This window comes from Lathyrus oleraceus, chromosome 7, assembly GCF_024323335.1.
Source record: "Lathyrus oleraceus cultivar Zhongwan6 chromosome 7, CAAS_Psat_ZW6_1.0, whole genome shotgun sequence".
Lineage (NCBI taxonomy): Eukaryota > Viridiplantae > Streptophyta > Magnoliopsida > Fabales > Fabaceae > Lathyrus > Lathyrus oleraceus.
This window is the reverse complement of record NC_066585.1, coordinates 105,016,971-105,043,958: the sequence shown is the minus strand read 5'-3', so window position 1 is coordinate 105,043,958 and position 26,988 is coordinate 105,016,971. Positions and strand designations below refer to the sequence as shown.

At 37.1% G+C, this 26,988-nt stretch overlaps 2 protein-coding genes across 2 annotated transcripts; both read left to right on the top strand.

Moving 5' to 3' along the window:
- The first annotated feature begins 1,217 nt into the window (after nt 1-1,217).
- LOC127107412 (uncharacterized) lies at nt 1,218-5,018 on the top strand. Its single transcript, XM_051044686.1, has 14 exons — nt 1,218-1,422; nt 1,701-1,860; nt 1,942-2,199; nt 2,287-2,461; nt 2,597-2,658; nt 2,780-2,943; nt 3,033-3,130; nt 3,211-3,269; nt 3,368-3,502; nt 3,594-3,814; nt 3,912-4,071; nt 4,150-4,225; nt 4,403-4,453; nt 4,549-5,018. The coding sequence occupies exons 1-14, from the start codon at nt 1,361-1,363 to the stop codon at nt 4,764-4,766; spliced, it is 1,899 nt and encodes a 632-aa protein (XP_050900643.1). The 5' UTR covers nt 1,218-1,360; the 3' UTR covers nt 4,767-5,018.
- A 19,962-nt stretch (nt 5,019-24,980) lies between these two features.
- On the top strand, nt 24,981-26,086 carry LOC127107411 (60S acidic ribosomal protein P3). The gene is made up of 2 exons (XM_051044684.1): nt 24,981-25,362; nt 25,734-26,086. The coding sequence occupies exons 1-2, from the start codon at nt 25,165-25,167 to the stop codon at nt 25,896-25,898; spliced, it is 363 nt and encodes a 120-aa protein (XP_050900641.1). The 5' UTR covers nt 24,981-25,164; the 3' UTR covers nt 25,899-26,086.
- The last annotated feature ends 902 nt before the right edge of the window (nt 26,087-26,988 follow it).

The following is a 26,988-nucleotide window of genomic DNA, read 5'->3' as shown; positions in this document are numbered from 1 at the left end:
CATGTCCATGAAGCACACAGCAGGAAGTATATTTAATATTAAAAACTTCAGATTACCAAGTACAGATACATCAACTAAATTTCAAAATGCTTCTTAAGAAACTAATCAACAACAACCAACCAAAGTGGATCTTCAACTCCTTTGTTAACCTCTCCATTATGTATTGAAAACATACAATGGACATCTAAATTATTTTGTATATGATCCAAATAATATATGTATGTATCCTCAGGGCTATCATCCATCAAGGTTATGTATGAACAACAATACTCTACCTTTCTCATCTTCATATGTTGACCACCCAACTGTCAAAAACTAGTGTTGATGGTTGTAATCAATGTTCTGAAATTCCATTGCAAATCTAGACAAATACTCTCTTTTTTATCATGCTCATAAAAACACAATAGTTCATATGGACATGTTTAGAAAATATTCATGCTAAGTGAGATGAGTGTTTCTTCACATCAAACTATTTATAAAAAATCATGAGTATATATATTAAATTAAAAATAAATAGTAAATTATATTAAACAATTATTTTAAATAATAAATAAATTATTATTGAAAATAAATATTAACGGTCAATGTGATGATAAGTGAGAATGAGCAATAATGCATTATCGATGTCGATGTGTCACTGTTTAGAACATGTTATTTGATCGTACTGGATTGAAAACACACAAATATTATGTTATTTGATCGTACTGGGTTAAAAACACACAAATGTTAAGTCACACGCTTATCTCTACAAATTTTTGTAAACATGCACGCGACCAAACCAAACTATACCACACCACACGACACGTGTGATGAATCATATCACACATTCCCGTGTGCCAAATCTCTTTTGATTTTTCTCATAAATAAGTAAAAAACTACCTATACCAGAATTAACCAAAAATAACGATCTTTCAATTCAATCCCAATTTATTACTACTAAAATCCGAATTTCGGAATATCACATAATCACAATGTACCAAATTTGCATCACTGAAAGTAGTTAGTAGCAGATACGTGTAATCTCCTTCCATTGTGACCCACTGCTAAACGTAACGTGAACAACAACAAAATCTACAACCTTAGACAATGCCACAAAAGTATTCAATTAGCTACAAAACCCACCGCTATTATGAGGTTAAATCTTTTTCGATTTTAAATAAAGAATAAACACCAATAAATAATATAGTATCACTATTTTTTAAATCGGGAAAAAAAATCTCAATTACTTACTGATGTTGCTATCAATGCCATATTTTGTTTATTTCTTTCTCTCTTTCTAAATATAGTTTAATGTTTATCTAAAAAGTAGTAGTATTTAACTACGTGTTGTGCTGTATGTGGAACAGCCTTAGCAGCAACTATGAAGTGTTTCACACCGTGCTTAGTCTCTTTCTGGGTTCTATTTGGTTTCTGGTTTCATAGGTATGTAATGTTAATGTTGTCATTGAAGGGTTGGATCCAAAACCCATTATGTTTTTTTGTAGCTTTTACTTTCACATTTTCATTGCTTGTTATTACTTGTTGCTAAATGTGATGGATCTGTATACATGAATCGGTTACTGTATAGTGTCTGTTTTGAAAGTGATGTTTTGGACTCATAATCAAGCTTCAGTTTGGTCTGAATATGGAACTTCAGTCTGAATTAATTGAAACCATGTTTTGTCATTGGCCATAGTTTATATTTGTTTGTGTCATTTCAGTGTGTCATCCCGGAATCTTTCTGTGAGTGACATAAAGCAAGCTGCCTCGCCGCCGCGAGGTTGGAATTCGTATGATTCGTTTTCGTGGATAATTTCTGAACAAGAATTCTTTCAGAATGCTGAAATTGTTTCTCAGCGTCTCCGTGCTCATGGATATGAGGTATGAATACTGAAAGGAATTATAGTTGCTTTAGTGGTACTTTGGTTATGTATATTGATTTTTTTTGTTTCTACCTTGTAGTATGTTGTGGTGGATTACCTCTGGTATAGGAAGTTTGTAGATGGTGCTAATAGTAATTCTCTTGGATTCGACGTGATTGATCAATGGGGAAGAATGGTCCCTGATCCCGGAAGGTGGCCTTCTTCCCATGATGGGAATGGATTCTCTCAAGTAGCTAAAAAAGTACATAGCTTAGGTTTGAAGTTTGGGATTCATATTATGAGAGGGATAAGCTCACAAGCTGTGAATGCAAACACCCCTATCCTAGATCCAAATACGGTATTGCTTTGCATTTCTACTGATTTTCTGAGCAGGGTTGTCTTTGAGGTCGATGAACTTTGATGTCATTTTCTTGTGATTTCCTAGGGTCGTGCCTATGAAGAATCCGGTCGAGTGTGGCATGCGAAAGACATAGCGATCCCTGAAAGGGCTTGTGCGTGGATGTCTAATGGTTTCATGAGTGTAAATACAAAGTTAGGAGCAGGAAGAGCTTTTTTGAAATCGCTTTACCTACAGTATGCTGCTTGGGGTGTTGATCTTGGTACCGGCACTAGTAACTTACTCTCAGAACAGTTATAATGTCATTGACAACAATCATGATGATTTTAAATCTACAAAGTATTGATTGATTGATTATACATACATTCATGCATTCGTTTTTATGCTTTTCTTGCAGTGAAACATGATTGTGTGTTTGGTACTGACTTGGATTTAAATGAGATAACCTATGTATCCGAGGTATTCTTCAGTTTCCTCTCTTACCTTCTTCCACTTCGACTTCTATAGAGATTGTAATATATATATTTCCACTATGATGATCATTTGCAAACTTATCATATGACATGTCATGTCATGTCAGGTTCTCAGCCAACTTAATCACCCCGTTACGTATTCTCTATCTCCTGGACCCGGCGCAACACCAGCCATGGCCAAGGATATCAATGGACTAGTCAACATGTATCGCGTAACCGGAGATGACTGGGATAAATGGTTGGATGTCGAGCCTCACTTTGATGTAGCAAGGTGATTAAGTTGTTTATGCTTTATGTTACTGTTTAAGTTCTGTTGTTTTACCATATTACATAACTTCAGTTCTTTACAATCTGAACCAGGGACTTTTCTAATGCGAATTTGATAGGAGCAAATGGTTTAAAGGGAAATTCTTGGCCTGATTTGGACATGCTGCCATTCGGATGGATAACCGATCCAGGTGAGACAGTGAAGCATTCTCTCTTGATTAAAAACTAGCCGAAATATGGATTTTTTAAACTTTCTTTTTTCAATTTATAGGTGTGAACGAAGGTCCACACAGGTATTGTAGGTTGACTCTAAAAGAGCAAACGACGCAGGTATTGATAAATAGTAGCTTTCTTATATACCTCATGTAATGATGATATGCTTGCATGCATTATGATAGATTCTGAGTTAATTCATTATCATCTTGCAGATAACTTTATGGGCTATAGCAAAGTCTCCCCTTATGTATGGAGGAGATTTGCGGAAGATCGATCCTTTCACATTCAGAATCATCACGGACCCTACCCTGCTAGAGATTAATTCTTTCAGCTTAAATAATAAGGAGGCAAGTGAGCCATTCAAATCTTTTTTCCATGAATAGTTTCCATTTGAAGGATAAACTTATTGAGCTGATATCACTTTTACTGCAATGACAGTATCCTTATGCTCGCGGCTTTGTGCGTTCGAAGAATGAAGATCACAAAGTAAAGAAAATTACACATTCATTAGGCCTAACTAGCTGCACTGAGTATAAGGCAAGTGGTTGGGCTGCGGAAAATCTTGAACATGATCTTCAAAGAATCTGTTGGAAAGGGGGTTTAGAAAACGAGAATCAGAAACCTTTTTGCGTAAACAAGAGACAACTTCAATTCAAATTGTGATAATTCTTTACCTTTATCTGTTCTATTTATATATAACTCAGTTGATTATTCATGTCGTTACCAACATAAATTGTTTATTTGATATTGTTACAGAGACAGAGACAATACGTATCAAGAAAAATATCGCGGGAAAAATCATTTAGTTGCAACCAACGAAATGAGACTTTGCATGGATGGTTCTCCAAAACAAAAAGTTACCGCCAGTGAGTTCAAGATAGGCACATTTTCTCCTTGTACATTGGATTCAAATCAGGTAAGTTGCAGTCCATATTTGAGCTATGATCGATATTTCTGGATTCTAGTGGAAGATGATCAATCATGTCTTTAACAGATGTGGGAGCTAAACTCTAATGGAACCTTGGTAAATAGTTACTCCGGTCTTTGTGCAACAGTAAATTCCGTCGAAGGTAAACTTTAGTACATATATAATGCTTCTGATATTAAATATAAGCAAAATGTACACGTGTTTGGACCATATACGTGTATATTTTTGCTTACATTTAAGATCAGAAGAAGTATAATATTTTTCCGCGTTTTTCTTCCTTGTCTCTATTACTGATGAAGCAAATTGGGCAATCGTGCAGTTAATGCTAACTCAGGCGGGATTCGCTCTTGGGTTGCGACAGGAAGAAATGGTATGTTGCAGCATCAAAACATCTAAGTTTGAACATTTGATGCTTCTTTTCAATGTCCTAATAATAAACGCTAACGTTGTTGTATCGGTATTCAGGAGAATTGTATCTGGCTTTCTTCAATCTAAGTGAACAGGAGATGACGATAGAAACAACGACATCAGATTTGGATAGGTTTTTCCCCGACGGAGGCTTCCATACATGTCGAGGTACTGAAGTATGGACCGGAAAGAAAATCGTACCAAAGGAAACACAAGGGAAGATAGCAGCAGAAGTTGGAGTTCATGGATGTGCAATATTTGCTTTTACTTGCTAATAGTTTGTCTTCCTTGGGATTGAAAAGAAAAAAGCAAAAGATAAATTTATGAATAGCATCTCATTGTTGAGTTTTCATGATTCACTTTTTCTGGTTTGAGATGTGAATGTGGTGTGGTGAGTAAGTGTTGTATCCCACGAAAGTATGTAATGGAATTGTTGTTCATTTTTTTAAATTAAACTAGGCTTAATTGGTATGCACATTTCAAATGTTGCTGGTTTAAAAATAGAACTAGCATGTTCCTTTGGTTCATCTTTAGTGCTTATTGACAGACAATACATTATTGATTGAAAATTGAGAGATTATAAACGCACACATTGAAGTAAACTAATGCAACGTTACAAAGTTTGAAAATTGAGAAATATTGTCTTACAATGTTTGCATTTAATGTTATCAAAATAATAGTACATGCATTGAATAGTACAATCATTAAGATAAAAAATAAAGATTCATCTTTTCATCTTTCGACTTCTTGTCATTGAAATAATCATTGCTGTTAAATTAAAGATCAAATGCATCAAGAAATATTATGCTTATAAAGAAAAAACAGAAGCAGTTTCGTATCAAACGGTCTCAAACAAAAATAATTTAGAAAATTTCTTAATGTAGTCTATATATTACTAAAGTATTATGTGAAAATATAAAAATTTCTTCAAATTTTGGATATGTATCTCCAAATACACTATAAGTTAATAGAATTCTGATTTAATATAAAAAAAATTACGGAAATACATCTTTGTATATATTATGGAGATGCATCTTTAGATTATGGGCGTTCATGGTTCATAAAATGCACTGAACCAAATCACATTTATAGTTCAGTTCAGTTTATAATAACTATTTCAATAAAAATACACTTAACTGCTAAAATGATTTCAATTCAATTTAAAATTTGTTTATAATAAAATTACAATTATAAACTAATTTTACAATTTGTTCTCTTTTAAAATCAAATTTTAAATTTATAAAAAATTATTAATTTAAAATTATTTTTTTATTATATTTGAAAACATTTATTTAAAAATAATTATAAAAAATAAATAATTTTTTTATTTTCTGAAAAAAAATTGGATTTTTTTTTTTAATTTCTGCATAAAATAATTTTAAAAAATCGTTTTAATTTTAATTTTTCGAAAAAAAAAATCCATAATACATTTTTTTCAAAAAAAAATCAGAATAAAAAATTATATTCTTTTTCTATATAAAAAGTTTCAAAATAATAAATTTTAAAATTTGGAGAAAAAAATTTCATTACAAAAAATTTTTTATTCTGAAATTTTTATTTTTCAAGAAAAAAAGAATTTCAGAACTTTTTCATTTCAAAAAACGACTTTTTTACGAAAATAATCAAGTTTTTCAAAAAAAATCTCAAACTACCCCACTTTTAGGAGGAGACACCAATTGAATAGACGACTCCTCTTAAAAATAGAGTGCAGGCAACAATTGGATTGGCTAGGGCACATGGTGCAGCCAATCCAGTTGGCGCTCATGTGTATCAATTGTAAGGAGACGCCAATTGGATTGACACCTCAGTGTATTTTACAATTTTTTTTGTTAAACAGTCTACGTGATACATAATTTCGAAATATGAACAATTCATATTAATATAAATTCGTGTTTACACAAAAAAAGCCTAATGTTGATGATCGGGATCACCTAACCGACCTCCGGTTCCACATCCCCTAGCTACCCGAACCCGTGACCCTAACCCACGTTGATGATTCACCGCTAGTGTTTGAGCATCTGAGGGGTCAGGAACATCACTACCAACTAAAGGAGATGGTTTGTTGAGATAGTCAGACAAATCAACATAGTCTTGAGTATGCATCGAATGTGTACCGTCATAGTTCAGTTCATGACCCATGCCAGAGTAGTTGGGTTGTGTTTGACTTATTGGTGGGCGGTCGGGACGGTTGAAGGGAGACATGGGTGTGAATGATGCGTCGAAGAAAGGTTGGAAAGATTGTTGGGGTGTTTGGTAGAGATAGGGTTGATGGAGGTGTCGGTTTTGTGAGGTTTGAGCTTCTTGGCTATGGTAGGAGGAGGGACGGTTGGTGTTGAATGATTGTTGAGTTGTTCTGGCTAAGGCGGCTCTGGTAGGGTGATGTGTTGGGTGTGAAGCGATGTTAGGTCTCTGGTTGATGATCTATTTGTTGGTGGTGGTATGTGTAACACCTCAAAATTTGCCCTCCTTTCTTGAGACTAGCATATCATATTGCATATCATTGTTAGGTCATTAGGCATTGCATATTGCATATCATGTGGTTACATTGTGCAAGTCATCCTCCCAAGTCTTGATCAGAAGATGAGGAAGTCAAAGGGCAAGCTAGGGTTTCATTGGACTGGTTATTGATCATCTGAGGATGTGCAAGTTCAAATTAGGGTTTCATGATTCTCAAAGGATATTGGTCTTCATCTTGTTTGAAATGATACATCATCATCATCATGATTTGGTTTCATCAAGTGTGGGAGCATTCCTTGGAGATTAGGGTTTTGACCACTGGTCAACCCTAATCAGTTGCATTGGGCCAATCAGGGCATGATCAGGAGATGGGGTCTATGATGGATATAAGGATCATTATGTGATTGTATTGAGTTAATTGAGGCTAGGGTTTCACCCTTGAGCCATTTCATCTGAAGATTGGAGCTCGGTTTGATCTATGCATTGCCAAATTCATCTATCAGTTGAAAAAGACAATTGTGGTCAACTGTGCTTGATTTTATGGATTTGGAGGTGGAAATGAGTTGGATACACTTCATTCATGTTGGAACAAGTGTTATTTGACATTGCAAAGCTTAAGAATGGAGAAAATCAAGTCAGAACAAAAATTGCCAAAAATAGAAAGTGACTTGTAATAGAAGTTTCCAAAAATGGAAAGTTTTTGACCTCAAAATTACATGTCCAAGGAAGCTTCAAATGAAAAATTGTTCAACATGAAAGTTGTAGATCTTGTTCTCACATTTCCAAAAACTCCAACAACTTGAAAATCCCATGTATGGTTGGCAAGATATGGTCCAATGAATTTCAAAAATGACCCATAATCAGAGGAGCATAACTTCCACATGGAGTGTCCAAATTGGGTGTTCTTTATATGCACAAATGATAACACGAAATTATATCGCTTTTTAAGACTTAATTCAATTAAATTATTTTATCATTTACGCTAATTTATCCCATTTCATCAGATATTATGCAGTATTTCTTTTCTATTTACATCAGGTACCCATTTTGAAGCAAAAGTGAAAAAGGGAAGAAAAGGAGGTGTAAAAAGCAACAAAAAGGAGAGAAAAGGAACCAAAGGCCAAAGCCCAGCCCAAAGCGCACAAGTCACCAATGCTGTGCCTGTGACGGACGTCACAGGACGCGTGACGAGCGTCACGCGAAGTAGCTTTGTGACGGACGTCACACATGGTGTGACGAACGTCACACAACCCCACTACCTTTGTGGCGCAAGTATCGCCCTCAGAAGGACTTGAAGAATAACGTTAAGGAGTTGGTCTCCTATATGCACGCCGTGGATATAGCCACGCTGAAGAATGGGAGAAACGGAATGCTGCTACCAAGGCTATTATAAATAGCCATCTCACAAACCAAAAGAATACACAGTTTTTGCACGCTCAGTTTTGCGGAAGCTCTGCCAAATTTATTTTTCACGCCTTTGCCTATTTTTCTTCCTTTCCAGCATCGTCCACTTTATTTATTTTATTTTGCAAGCTTTGTTTTCTTTTTCCCTTGCAATTTATTTTCCCCGTTCTTAGCTTTTAGATATTTTTCGCGTAGTAGTTTCTACACCGGGAACTACTGGGCAACTTTATACCGGATTTAACCTTACGTTATATTCGAGTTTTTTATTTCCTTGATTTAATTTACCGTTTAATTGAAGAATCGAAGAACAAATCCTACCGGCTTGTGGAGGAGTGTTCAAAGACCATTGTATTACGCATTCAGGTTCTTTAATAGCTATTTAATTTTTAATGTTTTATTCTACTGTTTATTTACATTGCATGCCTGGAATGAGTCTGTTTATGCATGATATAGATTCTTATTTATTTAGCATGTCTGGCTAATTTGCCTAGGTATCGGTATGTAAAGTAAGCAGAAAGAGGGATCAAAACTAAGTCGGTCTATTCAAACTTAAAATTAGAATCAATCTTTTTATGGTCTTAACTTACAGGTTTAATAACAAGATTTTTTACAAAAGTAAAAGACATAAAGAAGTTGAAACCAACAGAGCGAGAGTTTGAGGTTTTAACTGGACAGTGTAAGTTAGTCATTAAATCTATCTCAGGGCGAGAGCAAGTTTTAGAATTAATTAAATTCTGACCTTTTTCCAAAAAGTATTTTTAAAGATTGAATGTGAGGACGAGAGTTAAGCATTTAGATTTAATTGTATAACCTAAGTCAACAGAGCGAGAGTTTGAGATAAGGGTGTTTAAAACGGTCAGTATTTTCTTAAAAAGAGTTTCTGCAACTTTATTGTTTTCAAAATATGATTTTTGACTTAATTATAAGTGACAGCAACATTAACATAAGATCATGGTTCCTTCAACAGAGCGAGAGTTTGAGATAAAACCTTTAACCAATAAAGTTAGTCGAAACGATTTATTTTAAAACCGAGAGACCGACAAGGAATTGATTCCCTAGTTTTGACGAACTACATACCGATATCCGTTTTATTAATATTTAATCTAGATCTTAGTTTAGCTCTTAGCTCCTTTCCCCAAACAATCAAACATTTTCACCTTAGATTTACATAGTAACCTTAGATAACGGTACATCGATTCATAAGTCCCTGTGGGATCGATATCTTTTAAAACTACGCGATAGAACTGTGCACTTGCAGTTTGTATCCCATTCTCGACTCACCCAGTCGAGCGATCAACAAACTCCATTTGACATGTACTTTCATGGTGCATAATTGGATTTTCTCAAAAATGGTCAATGCAAAAAGTCAAATTTCAACTGTACAGTTAAATGAACCAGGGGCAAAATTGTCCAACTTGAGAAATAATGGGAATTTTTGGATGGGGATTTTTGCAACACTTCACAAATGGCATTTGAAACTTGTTGGAATACTCATAACATGCCAAGGCTTCATGGTTTGGAAATTGGCTTTTAAAATGAACTTGAAAAAATGAACAAAGTGCCATCACATGTGGAAATTCTAAAATACACATCCAATGAAGATGAGACAAGTTGCAATAGCTCATGACAGATATTTAGAGTGTGTATGAGCTGGCAATGAGCTGTCACAAGGCCCTTATGAAAGTACCATTTTGCCCTTGCCTTTGAAAGTGACATTTTGCTAAACACATTCTATTTTGCTAATTAAAGTGATTAGAGCTTGATTAAGCTGAGGTATAAATTCCTAATCCTAACTAACTTCTAACAGAAAATCACAATTCCCAAAATCACATCAAAATTCTCCAAATTCATCACATTCTCTCAAGAACACACAACACAAAAATCCTTCAATCTCTTCCAATTCTTCATCCTTTTGCACGATTCCTTTTGTGTTGATCTCCAATCAACATCGTCTTCTGCTGTTTTTGAGAATCCACACCAAAAGCCTTGCCAATCGTGACTGTCCAAGCTTGCTCCATTAATGGTGAATCGAGATTTTGTGCACTAGAGGCTACTTCAATCGAACCTAAGCCTTGCATTCAAATTCCTGGAGCTTCTACTACAACTGTTTGGGAGAAAAACGCGCAAAGAACATCGATTCCACCACTGCCTACAAATTAAGGTCAGGATTCGAAACTCATGGATTGGTGAATGATTATGTGCGTTTTATAGAGTGAAGAACATAGAGCATCGTGATGTGATTAGTTTAGGAAACATATTAGTGTAGCTCATGTAATCTTGATTCGAAGTTAGAACACCAAACCCTAAGTCGTTCGATTTGCAAGATTTAGAGACAATTAGGTTAAGCCATGGACATATTTGGATTCTACGTTAGGAGACCGTTCCAACGCCTATCTGATTGTGCATTTTGATGCTGGTTCGAAGTTCATGCGTTCTTGACGTTTCTGGATGAAGATGATGCAATTTCTGGAAAATACATGTGTTTGATCCGTTTTTCGTTTTGAATTTTTGAATATGATGTTTACCGCGCCACTGTTTGATGTATTTACACAATTGCCATTAATGAACTTAATTAATTAATAATAATTCAAATAATTATTCTAAAAATCATTTTGACCTTAAAAAATTCATAAAAAATTATTTAATGATCAGAAAAATGTGAGGACTTTTTCTATGGATTCCAAATTCTCTGTAGAATTTTATGGACATATTTTAGAAATTGTGCTTGGTAAAAAATTGGTTTGACCTAGGGTTGTTTGACTTGTGGTATATTTGTGCGCATTTTGCTATTTTTGATGTGAAATTCTCATGCCTTAAAAGAAATGTTTGAAATTTTTTGTGGTGATTCTAGACATGTTTCTGGTGATTTACATATAAAGTTTGTGAATTTTTGATACCTGTGTGTCGCATCGCGCGAAAAACCGGCGGGAAAAGAAGAACAACAGAGCCGCCACCGTGCGTTATTTATCCCAAAAGAGGGAAGGGAAACGCTCAGAGTAAACCTGGAAAGAACATGGTCTCGCGACCAAAGAGTATGGGTTCGGGAGTCGGTTATGCGAAGGGAAGGTATTAGCACCCCTACGCATCCGTAGTACTCTACGGGATCCACGCACACTAGAAAGGAAGATTGGTTGCTAAAACACTGCTCAAACATTCACAAATACTGGCTGAAAGAGACACAAGAGACTAACTGAAACTGACTCGGCAGGATGTCGCATCCTGGGCCTACTTAGTCTATCAGGCATAGACATCAGAGTCGAAGTAGTTCGGACTGGGGAAACGACACATGCTCGCTAGGATGTCGCATCCTATGCATACGTATCTTCTCGGACGAGAGAAGAATCAGAGCATTCGTAGCTCGGCTGACACACACACAAGCAAAGCAAACACAGGCAAACATGGAGCCTGAATGCCAATCACTGGACTTGCATCAGCATCCGAACCAAACAAACACACACTGGAACCCGAATGCCACTCGATGGTCTTACATCAGCTTCCAAGCACACAACAACACAACAAATTAATAGGGAGTCAGGGACTCGAGCCTATAACTGTCAAGCACACACTCAAACGAACAGACAACAGGTTGCTAAAGAGTCAGGCACTCGAGCCTAGCAACTGTCAGACAACTCACACAAAAAGAAAAAGGGCGCCCGGAGAGATCAGCTCAATCTCCTGCCTACATACTTCATCTGGTATGAAGATCAGGGCGATGTAGTTCCCCTACGCAGGGATAAAGGACCTAGCCTAACCAGATAACAGAGGGAGACACAACTAGGGAGACTACGACTCGAGCCTAGATGTTATCATGCAAATCATCCCTAAGTTAAGGTTTCTAGCTAAATGGCACAAGGGCCAACCTATCCTAAGCATGGCTCACACAGGAAGCAAGCCACACACACTTAACTTGCACAGGAAGCAAGCCAAGCAAAACCTAACTTGCACAGGAAGCAAGTCTAAACTAATCCTAACTTGCACAGGAAGCAAGTCAAACAATCCTATCTTGCACAGGAAGCAAGTCAAACAATCCTACAAGCACAGATAGCACACGCTATACACAAACAAGTGGCTCAAACAAGGGTTAAGTTTTAGTCAAGGGGTCATATCAACCTTGACAAACAAACCTCTGGAACTGGGTGAATGTTGCTCTTAACCTTGCCATTGAGGGGCTAAGGTGAAGCAGATGAAAGGATGGAGTGAGGATGAGACCTCACAGCTCTTATCCCTGGCCTGGGAGAGCTTAAGACAAGAATGTGTGGGTTCAGAAAGTAGGAACCCTTCTACACATTTAAAACTGACTCAACTGTACAATTGTACAAGATCTTGGGTTGGTATCTGCAATGCATCAACACAGTGGTGTGAGCAAAGCAGATGACACACTGAATAGTGGGGGATAGATTGCATATCCCTACCTTCCACCAATTGCCTCTTCACTTAGGAGGTCTTTGACTCTATGCGAGGACAAAATTAAACAATCACAAACATTGCCTCTTAAGGAGGACTTCAGACAGTTGCCTGGCCAAGTAACAGGCCAGGTCTTCCAGACTACATGAAGACAAAGAGACATACCTCAATGCAAATTGCTTACAAGCAAAGCAAAGCAAAAAGTTCACAAGGAACTAAAAGCAACTAAAGTACCTGAAATCAGTCAAGCACAGTTAGTATACAAGTCAGAGTTTAAATCAAAATGAAGCAGAGGTCAACCAGTCAACACAAGCAAGTGAATGTGCAAGGCACAAGGCTCAAGGCATGTGAGCCAAGCAACCTACAAAACAAACATGTTAGTCAATGATATCTAAGCAAGCTCAATCAAAAGAATTGGTCTCAATGGCCATTTGATGGGCAACCTGAAAACACAAGCTCAAAAGTGAGTAACAGGACCACTAGGGCGAGCCTAGGGTCAAAAATGAATGATAAAGTCAAAACAGCAAAGGGCAAGCATCTAAAATCATGTTCAAACAATTAAGAAACACAACCAATTGGGTTCACATCCATATCAATCACTATCATCATTTCATGAACCATTTCGGTCAAGACATGGCAAACAGAAGCTCATAGAAGTCAACAGCAAGACTTAACTCAAAAGCAATCTTAAACATTTCCAAAAATCACCAAATAAATCATGATCAATCACAATCCACAGCATGGTAAGCATGTCAAATTTCATCTCATTTGGACAAGTGGAAGGCAGTCAATGAAAATCAGAAAGTCAAAGCAATTTTGAACATGCTCAAAGAAGTCAACCAAACATGCATCAACTTAGAAAAATCATAAGTCAGAGATGGTGTATGATAAATGAATGGGACTAAAACCATGGCAAAGATGAGGATGTCTAGTTATCTCATGCAAAATTTCATGTCCATCTAATAAAGTATGAGAATTTCACAAATGAAATGGGAACATGTATCACACAAAGTCAACATTTGACTAGGCAGGGGAGAAAATCTCAAACAATTAGGAAATGCCACAAATAAATCCAAGAAAAATCACATGTAAACTATACATACAAGAATAGGTTCATGCAAAATTTGGGATCAATTGGAGGTCAAGAAGCATGGTAATGAAAATCATAAAGTTGGACATCAATGGTGTGACACAAATTGTCACACCCTAATTCAAAAATTCATAACTCACAAACCACAAATGATAAATTCACAAACTCTATACCAAAATCACCATGAGTGTGTCTAGTTTAAGCACAAAAAATTTGGGAGCCATTGGATACATTCTCATCATTTCACAATTGATTTGGCAAAGTGTACAAAATTTGGTCACATGTCACAAACCCTAGCAACATTTAAAAACCATTCCTCCAAAAATTCTGGAAAAATAATGATAAAAAAGTAGAGATCATGATGAACACAACACAAAAAATCCCATTGAAATTGGATTAAAATTGAAGCACTTATGATTTTTGGAAGTTTGAGTATCATAGTGAAATGAAATGAAGAAATAAAATGAATTGATAATGCAAGAATGGCATTTTGGTAATTCTTGAATCCACTTATTGAAGTGCTGCCGTTTTGGGCCAAGGAACGAAATGTTCCTATTGGCTGAGGCAATGAACCATGCCATGTACGTGAGAAAGAGGAAAAAATTCTGGGAAATGCATTGGAGAACTAGGGTTTCAAACAGTACAGCATCATCTCATCCCTTTCCCAAATCGAATTTTACAAACTTTCCCAAAAATCAAAATTGATTATACCCAAATGACCAGCAAGCAATGACAAACATGACTCCACCATTGGTTTCCATTAAAACACCACACAGCTCAAGAATCGAGCAAAATAAATAAGCATCATCAAACTTCAAGATGACATAACTTCATGAATAAGCATCCATTTCAAAAAGTAAAAGCATCATGACAATCAGCATGGAGAGACCTTTTGAAAGCATGTAATAATTAAACAAAAGGGGGAGGTCGAATCCATACCAAAAATTGAAGCAGAATGAGAAACAATGAGGTTTTGGCCCTTTAATGGTGAGACAGATGAAGCAAGGCCTTCCAAGTGTTGATTGGTTGAAGAGCTTTGGCTTGTGGATGCTTGGAATGAGCTCAAACAATTTCTGCCATGGATGATGCAAGGTTGAAGACAGTGGTGGAAAGGCTTCTACAGGTGGAAAATGATGATTGCCACAGGTCCATAATGCTGTTTTGATGATGTTTCAACAAAAGCCAGGCTTGGTTATGTGGAGTTTTTGGACTGTGTTTTGGAAATGCACAAAGGTCATTTTTTGAGAATGAGAGCACAATGGTCTTTTTGCTGGTTTGTGGCTGCTATCTAATGGTTTCAAAATGGTGCTTGGACAGTGCAAATAATCATGGCCAAGCTCAGCCTCTTTGAGTTCTTGACTGGTTTTGAAAGTGCTAAGAATGAGTTTTCAGAAGAGGGATGAAATTGGTTTGTTCTATCTGTTATGTTGGCTGCTGTTGGTTGGTTGCTAGCAGGTTTTGTTAGGCTTTCACTTTTGGGAGTCTTGACAGGTTTTAGGAACAAGTGCCAAGCAAAGTCAATTTTTTAGAATGAGCATGAATCAATGCAGTTCTGTTGGTTTGATGATGGCTGCTATTGATTTAAGATGCTGCTTGAATAGTGAGAATAACAATGCCAGGTTTTTGTTCATTGGAAGTTTTTTTACTGGTTTTTGAAATGGCCAAAAGCAAAGTGATGTTCTTGGAGCAGGAATTCTGGGTGCAGTGTGTTTCAAGGGATGCTAGTTGTGTTTCAAATGATGGAAAACATCATGAAAAGCCTGCTGTTGGAAGGTTGCCAGCAAGGTTTTTTTTGACAGCAAAAATGAGGAAATATTGTTATCAAAGCAGGGCAGGGTTTGTTACTTTTGTGAGTTTTGACTGAAAAATCGAAAATGCAAAGCCAAGTCAATGGATGAGTGAAGCTCTTGGTTTTGCTGGTTTTGTTATGACAGGAAAAAATGCTTAAGTCTGCTGTTGGACAGTGCAAGTCATGGCATGGAAGTATGGTGTTTTTGACAGCTTTCCTCCAACAGTGCCAAAGTGAAGCCTTTGCAGCATGGAGTTCTGCTGTGTTGTGCAGCCAGTAGTGTACTCCCATGACAGAAAATATGATGCACAAACTGCTATGCTGTGGTACAAGGCATGGCCAGGTTTTCTGTCCTTTTGGAAGTTCTCTTGACACCCCTTTGAAATGCACAGCAGGGTGAGCTTTTGAGAGAGAGTGAGCCATCCTTCTTCTGCTGTCAAATGGCTGCTATTAGTGTTCATGATGACAGAAAAATCATGATAAGTTCTGCTGTCTTGTGGTAAAAGCATGGTTCATGGATGTGGTTGTTGAAACAATGTACTTTTGCCAATGTTCAAGCAAGCTAGTATGGCCATATGTACTGTTGGTTATGGCTGCACAATGAGGCCTCAAAAATGACAGAAAATGAACTTCCAATTTTCTGTCTTAAGAGTACAAGGCATGGTTCAAATGCAAGCATGGAGTAGCATAGTGAAACTTGTACTTTTTCAAATTCCAAGCAACTAAGTAATGGCTTCATGTACTGCATAATTTGACTTGGCAAACATGTTTTAAATGATATTTCTGAGCTGTTCCAATTGGCCAAATGTTAGAAAAATGTTTATTTCAAAAAGTCAAACATTGGTCAAACTTGCATTTAAATGAGATAGGTCAAAAAATGCCATTTTGATTGGTGAAGTTTTGGCTCATGAAATTTATATTTTTGGAAAGAGGGGATCAAATGTGACTTGTAGAAAAAAACCCCACCAAAATTGGCCAAACGGTTTGAGAGATATGGCCTTTTGAAGTTCAAGAATTTCTGAAATCGATTCGATCATAACTTGCCAACCACACATGGGAATTAAGAGTTCTTGGACTTTTTGGAAATGGGAGAACAAGATCTTCAACTTTCATGTTGGGCAAAAATTCATTTGAAGCTTGTATCATGATGTAAGTTTGAGGATCAAGACTTTCCATTTATGGCAGGTTTCAGTTACAGGTCCAGTTTCCATTTTTGGAAATTTTTGATCTGGCTTCAAATTCTTCCATCATGGTGTTTGACATGATATATGAGGCCTATTTGGACATGAATGAGCTCTCACAAACCAATTCCAATCATCAAATCACTGATTAAATGGACAGTTGACCAACAGTTGACTTTTAGGGTTTCTGGCTGTCTGCTCATTGACTGAGGACTTCCAAACCCTAATTCCTTGAGAATTTGACTTCAAATGATGTCCCAAGTTGTATGAACTCTTGATTATTGATCATGGTGCCCAAATTCCACAAGAATGGTCACCATCCACTGCTTTGACTGACTGTTGACTTTCTTTGACTTTTGACTGTCTGTGCATGAACTGATGACCTCTGAGCCTTCAACCCTTGACTTTAACACTTCAAATGGACCTCCAAGTCATGTGAACTTGTTGGACAAACCCTAGGGCTTTGGCTCCTTGAGAATTGTGCTTGCTTGCTTGACTGACTGATCTCCTGATCAGTTTGACCTAATTCCTTGATTGGCTTGCACTTGAGGCAAGAGAGGCAATGCAATGCTATGCGGTGGACCATGATATGCTATGACCTAATATGAAAATGTATGCATAATGATAGGTGCAAATTTGAGGTGCTACACTGTGGAGTGAGATATGAATTTTTGAACTTAGGTGTGACAATTTGTGTCACACCTAACTAGGGCAACTTCATGAAATTATTTGCCTGGTCTATGCTTGTTAGAATGGATTGAAATTTTGCATGTATGATCATTGATATGTTGAGATGCTATGTGAATTTTTCTGGATTTTTATGTGGCATTTTCAATTTGATTGATATTTTTCATCTCTGTTGGTCAATTATGCAAGTTCATGTGACACATGTTTGTAAATTTAATGTGAAATGCTCATATGGTTTTGGATAAACATGAAATTTGGTATGATGGTTGTAGACACATTGTAGGACATCCCTGTTTTGGTCCCATTCATTTATTAACTGTTTTCATTGATTTATGAATTTTTGAAGTGAATGCATGTGTTGATGTTATGGTTTGGCTCATATATTTGTGTCTGTTTTTCTTGATTTTCATTGACATAGTTCCTTTTGTCCAATTGAGCTGAAAATTGACATGCTGTACCTTGAATATGTCCTGTTTAGGTGTAAATTATTTGAGGATTTTTGGATTTGTTTTGATATGGATTTGATTGAATTCATTCTGTTGGGACTTTTGATGTTGCATTTGACCTAGTTTGGCTTGTTTTGGTCATGAAATGAATGTGGTAAATGATATAATCATGGGATCAATTGCTTTGGTTTTCTATTTGTGTTGATTTGAGTTTGGTTGAGAATCCTTTGCTGTTTAGACTTTTTTCTCCCTTTTGGACCCTAGGCTTGGCCTAGAGGTCCAGTTTCTCACATTTGCTTGATTTTTCAGGATGAAATGCATAATGCCTAAAGGGATTGAGCCAAGTCAATAAAATTGAATTTGTTTGATGTGGAGAACTAACATGAATTTGTTTTGTAGGTTGTGAAGCTTGGGCTTGAGCTTATAGCTTGCTTTTGTGTGCATTAATCTGTATAGTCTGACTGATTAACATTTGCTGTTTATGTTTGTCTGTCTGAGTGCTGATGATACTTGACTGTTTTCAGGTACATTTAGTTGCTTACAGTTCTTTAAGAACTTGCTTGCTGCTGCTTGGTTTTTAAACCACTTGAGGTAGGACTTCTATTCTTCATGTAGTCTGGAGACCCGGTCTGTTATTTGGCCGGGCAAACTGTCTGAAGTCCTCCTTAAGAGGCGATGATAGTGATTGTTTAAAATTGTGCCTAAGCAGGTGAAGTCCTCTATGAGGCAATTGGTGGAAGCCAAGGGATATGCAATCTATCCCCCACTATTCTGTGAGTCGTCCCTCTGCTCACACGGCTGTGTGTTGATGCATTGGGACACAAACCTAAGATCCTGTGTTGTTGCGCAATCGAGTCAGAGTCTTTGAGCGTAGAAGGGTCCCTCCATTCTGGACCCACGCTCCTTTGTATGAAGCTCTCCCTGGTCAGGGATAAGAGCTGTGAGGTCTCATCCTCACTTCACCTTTTCATCTGCTTCACCTTAGCCTCGTAATGGCAAGGTTAAGAGCGAATAATACCCATGTACAGATGACTTGCTTCGGCAGTCAAACCCATTGTTTGAGCCTCACTTGATTGGTTATAGTGTGTGCTATGTGAATATTTGTTTGAAATGCTTGAATTGCTTGTATGCTTGTATGCTTGCTTCTTTCCTGGATAGGATTAGCTTGCAGTTGTGCAAGTAGGTAGAAACCTGAACGTAGGGTAACGATGCATGACAACACTAGGCTCGAGTCCAGCTCCCTGGTAGTGTGTCTTCCCTTGGTTTCTGGCTAGATTTTCTTTCCCTTGAGGGGGAACTACATCGCCCTGATCCTTGTTCCAGACGAGGTATGTAGGCAGGGGGTCGTGCGAGACCTCTCCGGGCACTTTTTTTTTTCTTTTTGTGTGTTTGGTTCGGATGCCGACGTAAGTCCAGTGATTGGCTGTCGGGCTCCACGTTTGCCCTTTGGCGTGTGTTTTGGTTCGGATGCTGACGTAATTCCATCAAGTGGTTGTCGGGCTCCATGTTTGCCATCTGTTTGTGCGTTTTGTGTTGTTTGGCGTGCGTAAGCCGAACTACAGTGGCTCTGATTCTCGTTCCAGACGAGATATGTAGGCATAGGACGCGATGTCCTATCGAGCTCCCTTCTCTTAACCCCACCTGCGTTCCCTGTGTGTGTGTGATGTTTTAGCAACCTATTCTTTATTTTAGAACGTGGATCCCGTCGAGTACGACGGACGTGAGGGGTGCTAATACCTTCCCCTTGCGTAACCGACTCCCTTACCCTTTCTCTTTGGTCGCGAGACCATTTCCTTTCCAGGTTTCTCTGAGCGTTTCCTTTCCCTATTTTGGGATAAATAACGCGCAGTGGCGGCTCTGTGTTGTGTTTTGTTTTAGCCCGCCGGTTGATTTTCGCGGATGCGACAGTATGGGGTATGCTCTTGGTATTGTGGTTGGGTGTATGACATGTTTGGGTTGTATGTTTGTGTGTTTGTGGAATGGAAAGTTTGACGGACAGGGGTTGTGTGTATCCGGTCTGACAATGTTGTTAGGGGTTAGATGTTGAGGTGTTTGGTGTGTAAGTTTGTTGGTGTTGGTCGTATAGGTACATATCATCGGCGATGAACTCAAAACCAACTGATCTGTACCAAACCATATAAGTACGACTTGGTTTTTCTTCATTTGGCATCACTGCGTCAGTTAAGACATGGTCATGACGGTGCTTCCATTTGCGACACTCGGATCTTGCGAAGCTTTGCCATGGATTGAAGTTCCATTGGTCGTTAACTTTGCGCATATGCCATTCTCATAGGTTTGCTAGGGGATCGGGGATGTGTTGAAGCATACCGAACTGCAACTTCACACGATCACTGTTGTGCATCTCCACAGTTGTGAATCTTATTATCGGTGTGCATGCAGTTCATACGGTTGCGTCTTCTTCGTTGACTTCATGGTCATGATCCAAATTTAGGTATGGACGTCAAATGAACTGAAATGTGAAAGTAACTTGGATTATAAACTTGGTAGAAGAAGTTAACAAATTATAACGAAATAATGAGGTTATTATCCATACGTCCGTCGGTCGAAGGTGATCCAAGAGATTGCGATACTGGGTAATACAGTGTCTAGTACATTTGTTATAACTCATACCACGTGTCGACCATCTACACCACAAAGGTAAAAATATTAGTTAGAGATAATAATCGTTAAAGTAAGTAAATAAATAACATTTTAAACAATCTACTTTTGTGCATACGGGAATGTGAAAGGGTTGTTGTTGATGGACGCTAGGGACGATAGTCTTGACCAACCTCATGCTTGGAGCAAAACAACACATCCAGAAAAGGCAGATGTGTCTTTGTGTGAAATTTTACACAAAGAGCTATAAAGATAGGCCAGACAATCGGATCCCTAACTATAACTTCCTATTCTATCTACATGTCTTAGTAAAGGTAAATACATAGTATGCATACTAGAACCACTATCTTCGAGAAATAAAAAAGAACCAATTAAAAGCATAATGTAACACTTAGTTTTTATTATTCGAGCCTCTTTGGTAGAATGCTCATCTAAATGTAAACTGTTATAATATGACTTAAGGCGTGAAAGGAGTATACCTTGACCTCTTGAGTTATCATCTAATAAATCAGTATCCAAGAGGTCCATGCAAATTGAATTTGCATAGTTGGTTTTACCATTTACAACTTTACCTTCAATAGGCAGTCCCAATAGCATGTAGACGTCTTCTAACGTCACGGTACACTCACCGGTTGGAAACCAGAATGTGTGTGTCTTGGGACGTCATCTTTCGCATAACGCAATAATGAATTTATTATCCACCGACCAAGACATAATTTTGCTTATATGTCAAAAACCGACGAGTTCGACATACGGTTGAATCATCGAGTCCATGTGGACATATTCGTGGACCCGAGTATGGAACCTTGAAACATCCTATAAAAGAAACAAGAAAATACTTTACTAAGTTGATATGTTATTAAAAGGTACTTTAGACAAATAACAAAAGAATAAAACGCTTACATAAGTTGCTATGTTTGCAACTGTTCCTTTGTGCGATTCGCCCATTGTGAGGATATACATCTTGTCGGAGATGAAAGAGGTTGATGCAGATGAAAAAGGTTGTTGCAGATGAAAGATTTGATGTTGTAGAGGAAGTAATGAGTGATGGTGTGGAAGAAGTGTTAGAGTTACCTTCCTATTTATAGGCAAAAGTGTGGAGCATAGAAAAATGTGTTTGCATGTGGTAGCCAAATGAATTGGTGTTCATGTGCATTTCTTACATGGTGTCATCATTCAAATTGACGCCTCCATAGGCTCATGCATGACACACCTAGGTCTGAATGCTTGGTTACGAGGTTTGCATGCATGCAAGACATGGTGTAGTCAAATGGATTGGCGCCCATGTGCAAGGATTGTAAGGAGGCGCCAATTCATTTGGAGCTAGTGCTTGTATGTGTGACACATGGCTTTCCTCTCTCTTGCATGCTAGACATATCACTTCAGACTAGCTTGCATGTTTGACACATCATTTCGGACTATCTTACATGTTAGACACATCACTTCGGACTAGCTTGCATGTTAGACACATCACTTACCTATTTAATTGTCTTACTATCAATATCCAACACTCAACACACATTTCATCTGCACCAAGAAATTAATTTTCATCTGCACCAAAAATATTACAATGTCATATTCACCGAAATATAATATCAATGTTCACTACAGTTGTGACACATATGAGTCTGAGTTATACAACTTTTGTTTTCGAAACACCGATACCATTCGACTTACGATCAAGAGAAATGCAAATTTCTTGCATTTGAACAAAAATACAATCCTGCATAGGATCGAGTATTATGTCAAAGATCACGTATCAAAATCCAATATTTTTTAAGAACAGTCAATGCAAGTTTTTTCCTCTTAAGGTACAGGATGATGAAGATGTTGAATACATGTTTGTTAGTCATGAACATTCTGGCTGCAATTTTATTTAGTTGTATATTACTCTTCAACCATGTATATCATCTCAGCAATCTCAAATAACCAGTCAGGGTGAATCTGATGAATTTGATTCACAATACTTAGACGACGTCGACCCAGAAGCAGAAGCAGAAGTCAGCGTCGTTGATAAAGAAGAAGAGGAGACCGAGATACAAGTTGATCATATGTTGAACAGCGACATTGAAGATGATGATCAACCAACGCCAATACCTCTTAGTCATGTCTACAATCCGCCTCAACACATGACAAACATGAATCTGCATGACGATGAAACATCCAACCGTGTTTTCTATAACCCGTATCCACGATCAGAAGGCGAGTTAAAGGTGAGAGATATGTTCTGCACTAAATAAGAATGTGTGCGAGCTATCAAAAAATTCTACATGAACAACTCTGTTGATTTTACAGTGAAATACACTGATTCGAGAAGGTATGTCATCGAATGTCGTAACATCCTTTGTAAGTTTCGGTTGGTTGTGTTTACAAAAATAAAAACGACTCTTGGGAGATAACTTCAATAGATCCACCTCACAGTTGCATTGCAACTAACGTTGAACAAGATCACCGTAAATTAAGCGTTGCATTGATATGTCAAGACATTCTGCCGCTTGTTAACAAAGACCCATCGGTGAAGGTGAGTATAATTATATCTCATATCAGAGCAAGATATAATTATACTCCATCTTACAAGAAAACATGGATTGCGAGGATAAAGGTTGTTGAACATGTATTCGGCAACTGGGAGGATTCATACAAAGAATTGCCACGGTTTTTGTGGGCACTAAAAACATATGCCGTAGAAACTGTGGCAATTATGGAGACATTGCCAGCAATGACGCCAGACGGAACCTGTGTTACAAGTAATAGAATCTTTCACCATTTCTTTTGGGCGTTTGACCCTTGCATCAAAGGTTTTGCATTCTGCAAACCTATTATTCAAATTGATGGCACATGGTTATACGACAAATACAAGGGTACTTTGCTTATGGCGCATGATGAATCATGTTGTGCATAGATGGTGAGATATGCATGATGATTTTTTTGGTGAACCTTTTGGTGATGATGCATATTATTGAGAGTCATGAATCATGTTGTACTCGGTCCAGTTTTGGTATGCTTTGGTCTAGTGGTATGGATAGGGAGCGAGTAGTCAGTTCCATATGGGAGCCGGTGAAGCGTTACATATGGTGATTATATGGATTTTGGTGTGCTCTGGTCCTATAGTGGAGATCGAGAGCGAGTAGCCAGTTCCATATGGGAGCTGATGAATCATTACCTATGGTGATGATAATGAATTTTGGTGTGCTCTGGTCTTACGGCGGAGATCGACAACGAGGTGAACTTGTGAGTTCATGAATGGTACCACATGCATAATGAGTCAATTATGGAGTATATTGCATACATGTTTGCATATGTAGTTGATCTTTCATGATGTTGCTGATTGATTGAAAATATATACATGTTGTTATGATTGGGTGTGAGAATATGTTATCCTTGGTTGTGTAATGAATGTGTCTTTGTTGTGTATTCTCTGCCTTATCATTCTATACACTATTTATATTGAATGTTTTTTCTCACCCAATTTGCGTCATGTTGTCCATCATGGACATCTTGGTAGATATTCAAGAGTGATTCCCTATTGTTATGTGTTGGAAGGTGGCTTGTTGGAGCTACTCTTCGATTTTACTTTTAATCGTTAATAATATTAATGGATTACTACTCTGATCGAGTAACATCGAGGACATGATTTATTAGATTTTCGAAGTTCTGATTTCTTTTTGTTATTTCGAAGTTTATAACTTATTTGTGAAGTTGTGTTGAACATGTTTTTCCACTGCGTTTGAAGGATTGTCGTGGTGGCACCTTGAATTGTCGTTTAAACATTTTTATATAAGTCTCGGGGTTTAAGGTGTTACATTATGGGTGAGTGATTATGGTTTTTATTGTTACGTAATGTATTATGTGTTGTTATTGTTTCAATTGTTAATGATCTCTTAGAAATGTCTAGATATGCTACTCGAATGGTTTGGGATGATTTCTTACTTTTGTAAATAATACATGTGGCATAAATAATACACATGAGCAATTCAATTACGGTTCAGAAGTAAAAAAAAAACGGTTTGAGAAAAAATATTAATAAAATGACTAACATTAGTCAGTTAAATTTTGTAAGAGATTAAATATGAGTTATTTTTTTAAAAAGATTAATTTAGACTTTACAATTTTTGTGATGGACTAAAATAAATCTTCAATTTTTTTTAATCTATTTCCCTCAAATACTCATTAGTATTTTTGTAGTATTTTTTTTATCAAACTATCATAATTTATTATTTATGTATTCAAATTATCATAAATACAAAATTATAAAAATAATTAATCCACGTACTAATTATAAAATACAAATAAAAAATAAAAAATTAGAATTACATTCAAAATTAAAAACTAGACTAATTTTAAAACAAATAATTAAAAACTACATTCAATTTATAATTTATTTTTATGACAACAGAAATGAAAAGCTAATAGTAGTTTCTTAAAAAAAAAACTAGTATAATATCATGGTGGACAAAATGGTCTTTTTTCTTTAACACAGCGCTAGGGTTTCACAATCCTATACATAAACCATTCGTTCAACTGATATTGCCGTCACTACTCTCTGTGCGCGATATCAATTTCCAATTAGGTTTTCGCTTTCAACACAGAGTCGCCATGGGAGTTTTCACATTCGTCCTCAACAAAACCGGCGCTGAATGGAGCGCAAAGCAACACTCTGGTGACATCGAGGCCTCGGCCGCCTCTACATTTGAGATCCAACGGAAGCTTGTTCAGGCTGCTCTCGCAGTTGATTCATCCGGCGGTGTTCAGTCCTCTTATTCTCCAGTCTCTCCCTCATCTGCAGTCTTCCAGGTACATATCATCACTCTGGATTCTGATCTGAGATGAAAATTTAGTGTTTATTTTTAGTCTCGCTTTTCTATGCAATTGCAGTTATTTATTATTTTTCATAATGTTATATAGATTCTTTGATATTAGAATTTGTATGTAGTGCTATAAATTCGGTTTAGGTTTTTGTTATGTATCTGAATCTGAGAATTTGCCAGTTAGCTTTGTTATCAATTGTGAGGTTTTGCTGAACAATCCATAGTGGATACATCATGGAATAGACTTTGGAGTAGTGGATCGAATAACCTATTAATTTTTTTTTCTTGGCGATGAATGAACAATTAGTTGGATCTCTGTTCTAGATATTCATTGTCTTTTATGATTGTTTTGTTTAGGTGATTGTTGGTGGTGCTGTATTTGTTGGAGGTGGTGCTGCCGCAGCTGCTCCTGCAGGAGGTGCTGCCCCAGCTGCCGATGCTGCCCCTGCTGCCTCAAAGAAAGAAGAGAAGGTTGAGGAAGAGGAGGAAGATGACGATATGGGATTCTCACTCTTTGATTAGAGTTTTTTAGTTTTTGTTCAATTTTTGATGCAAAAGAGATTTAATTTAGTTTTGGATTATATGAATTGTATTTGTCTACTGGTTTGCACTTGTTTATGGTACAATTGGTCAGATATAGTTTTGTGCTACTGTATTCTGTTTCACTAATGCAACTTTTTTATATAAAGAAGTGTCCTACTTTATTTGAAGCTGCCCAATTCAATTTTGTGTTGATGCATCGGTTTTTAAAAATTCCCTACCTTCCTTCTCTTTTCCTGAGTGCTGGAAATGTAGTTGGGAATGCTTGGAAGTTGGAACATGCCCAAGCATAGGAGATGTAGTTGGGAATGCTTGGAAGTTGGAACATGCCCAAGCATAGGAATTGTAGTTGGGAATGCTTGGAAGTTGGAACATGCCCAAGCATAGGAAATGTAGTTGGGAATGCTTGGAAGTTGGAACATGCCCAAGCATAGGTCCTTCATTCGAATTTCAAAATCTAGGGGTGGTGATTTAAGTCGTTCATCCCATTTTCAAAATATTGGGGGAGGTTTTGTGCGACCCTAAGTTTTAGAATGTGTGTACCATGGGATGCAATGAGGTTTTTCCCTTTACCACAGGAGCGTGTGTTTGACAAAATGTCATTTTGACAGATGCGTTTCTAACAATTCACAAGTACCATTTTGATAGAGATGCATTTTGCAAGTACATTTAGACAGTGATGCAACCGTTCACAAGTTTCAATCTAACACGCCTTAGCTGAAGATATCCTGTTCAGAAAAGTATTAAATGTAAGCCACTGATGATAGATGATGATATGAGTTTCAAACTTAGGTTATAGATATAGGTGATGATATAAGTTTTAAACTTAAATCATTCATTATAGCTCCTTGTGATAGATGGGGTATATAAGTTTCAAACTTATTTCATATATAAGTTTCAAACTTAGATTATCATAGCACAGTTTCACGGTCTTGAGCCTCGGTCTTTTTTCTAGTGTGAAAGGCTTTCTTCTTCTTAATGATCAAAGCAATCATCACTCTTATTAGACTCCACAATTTCCCTAGAACTCATGATACACAATTCGTCCAAGATATCAAGGACCTATCTTTTT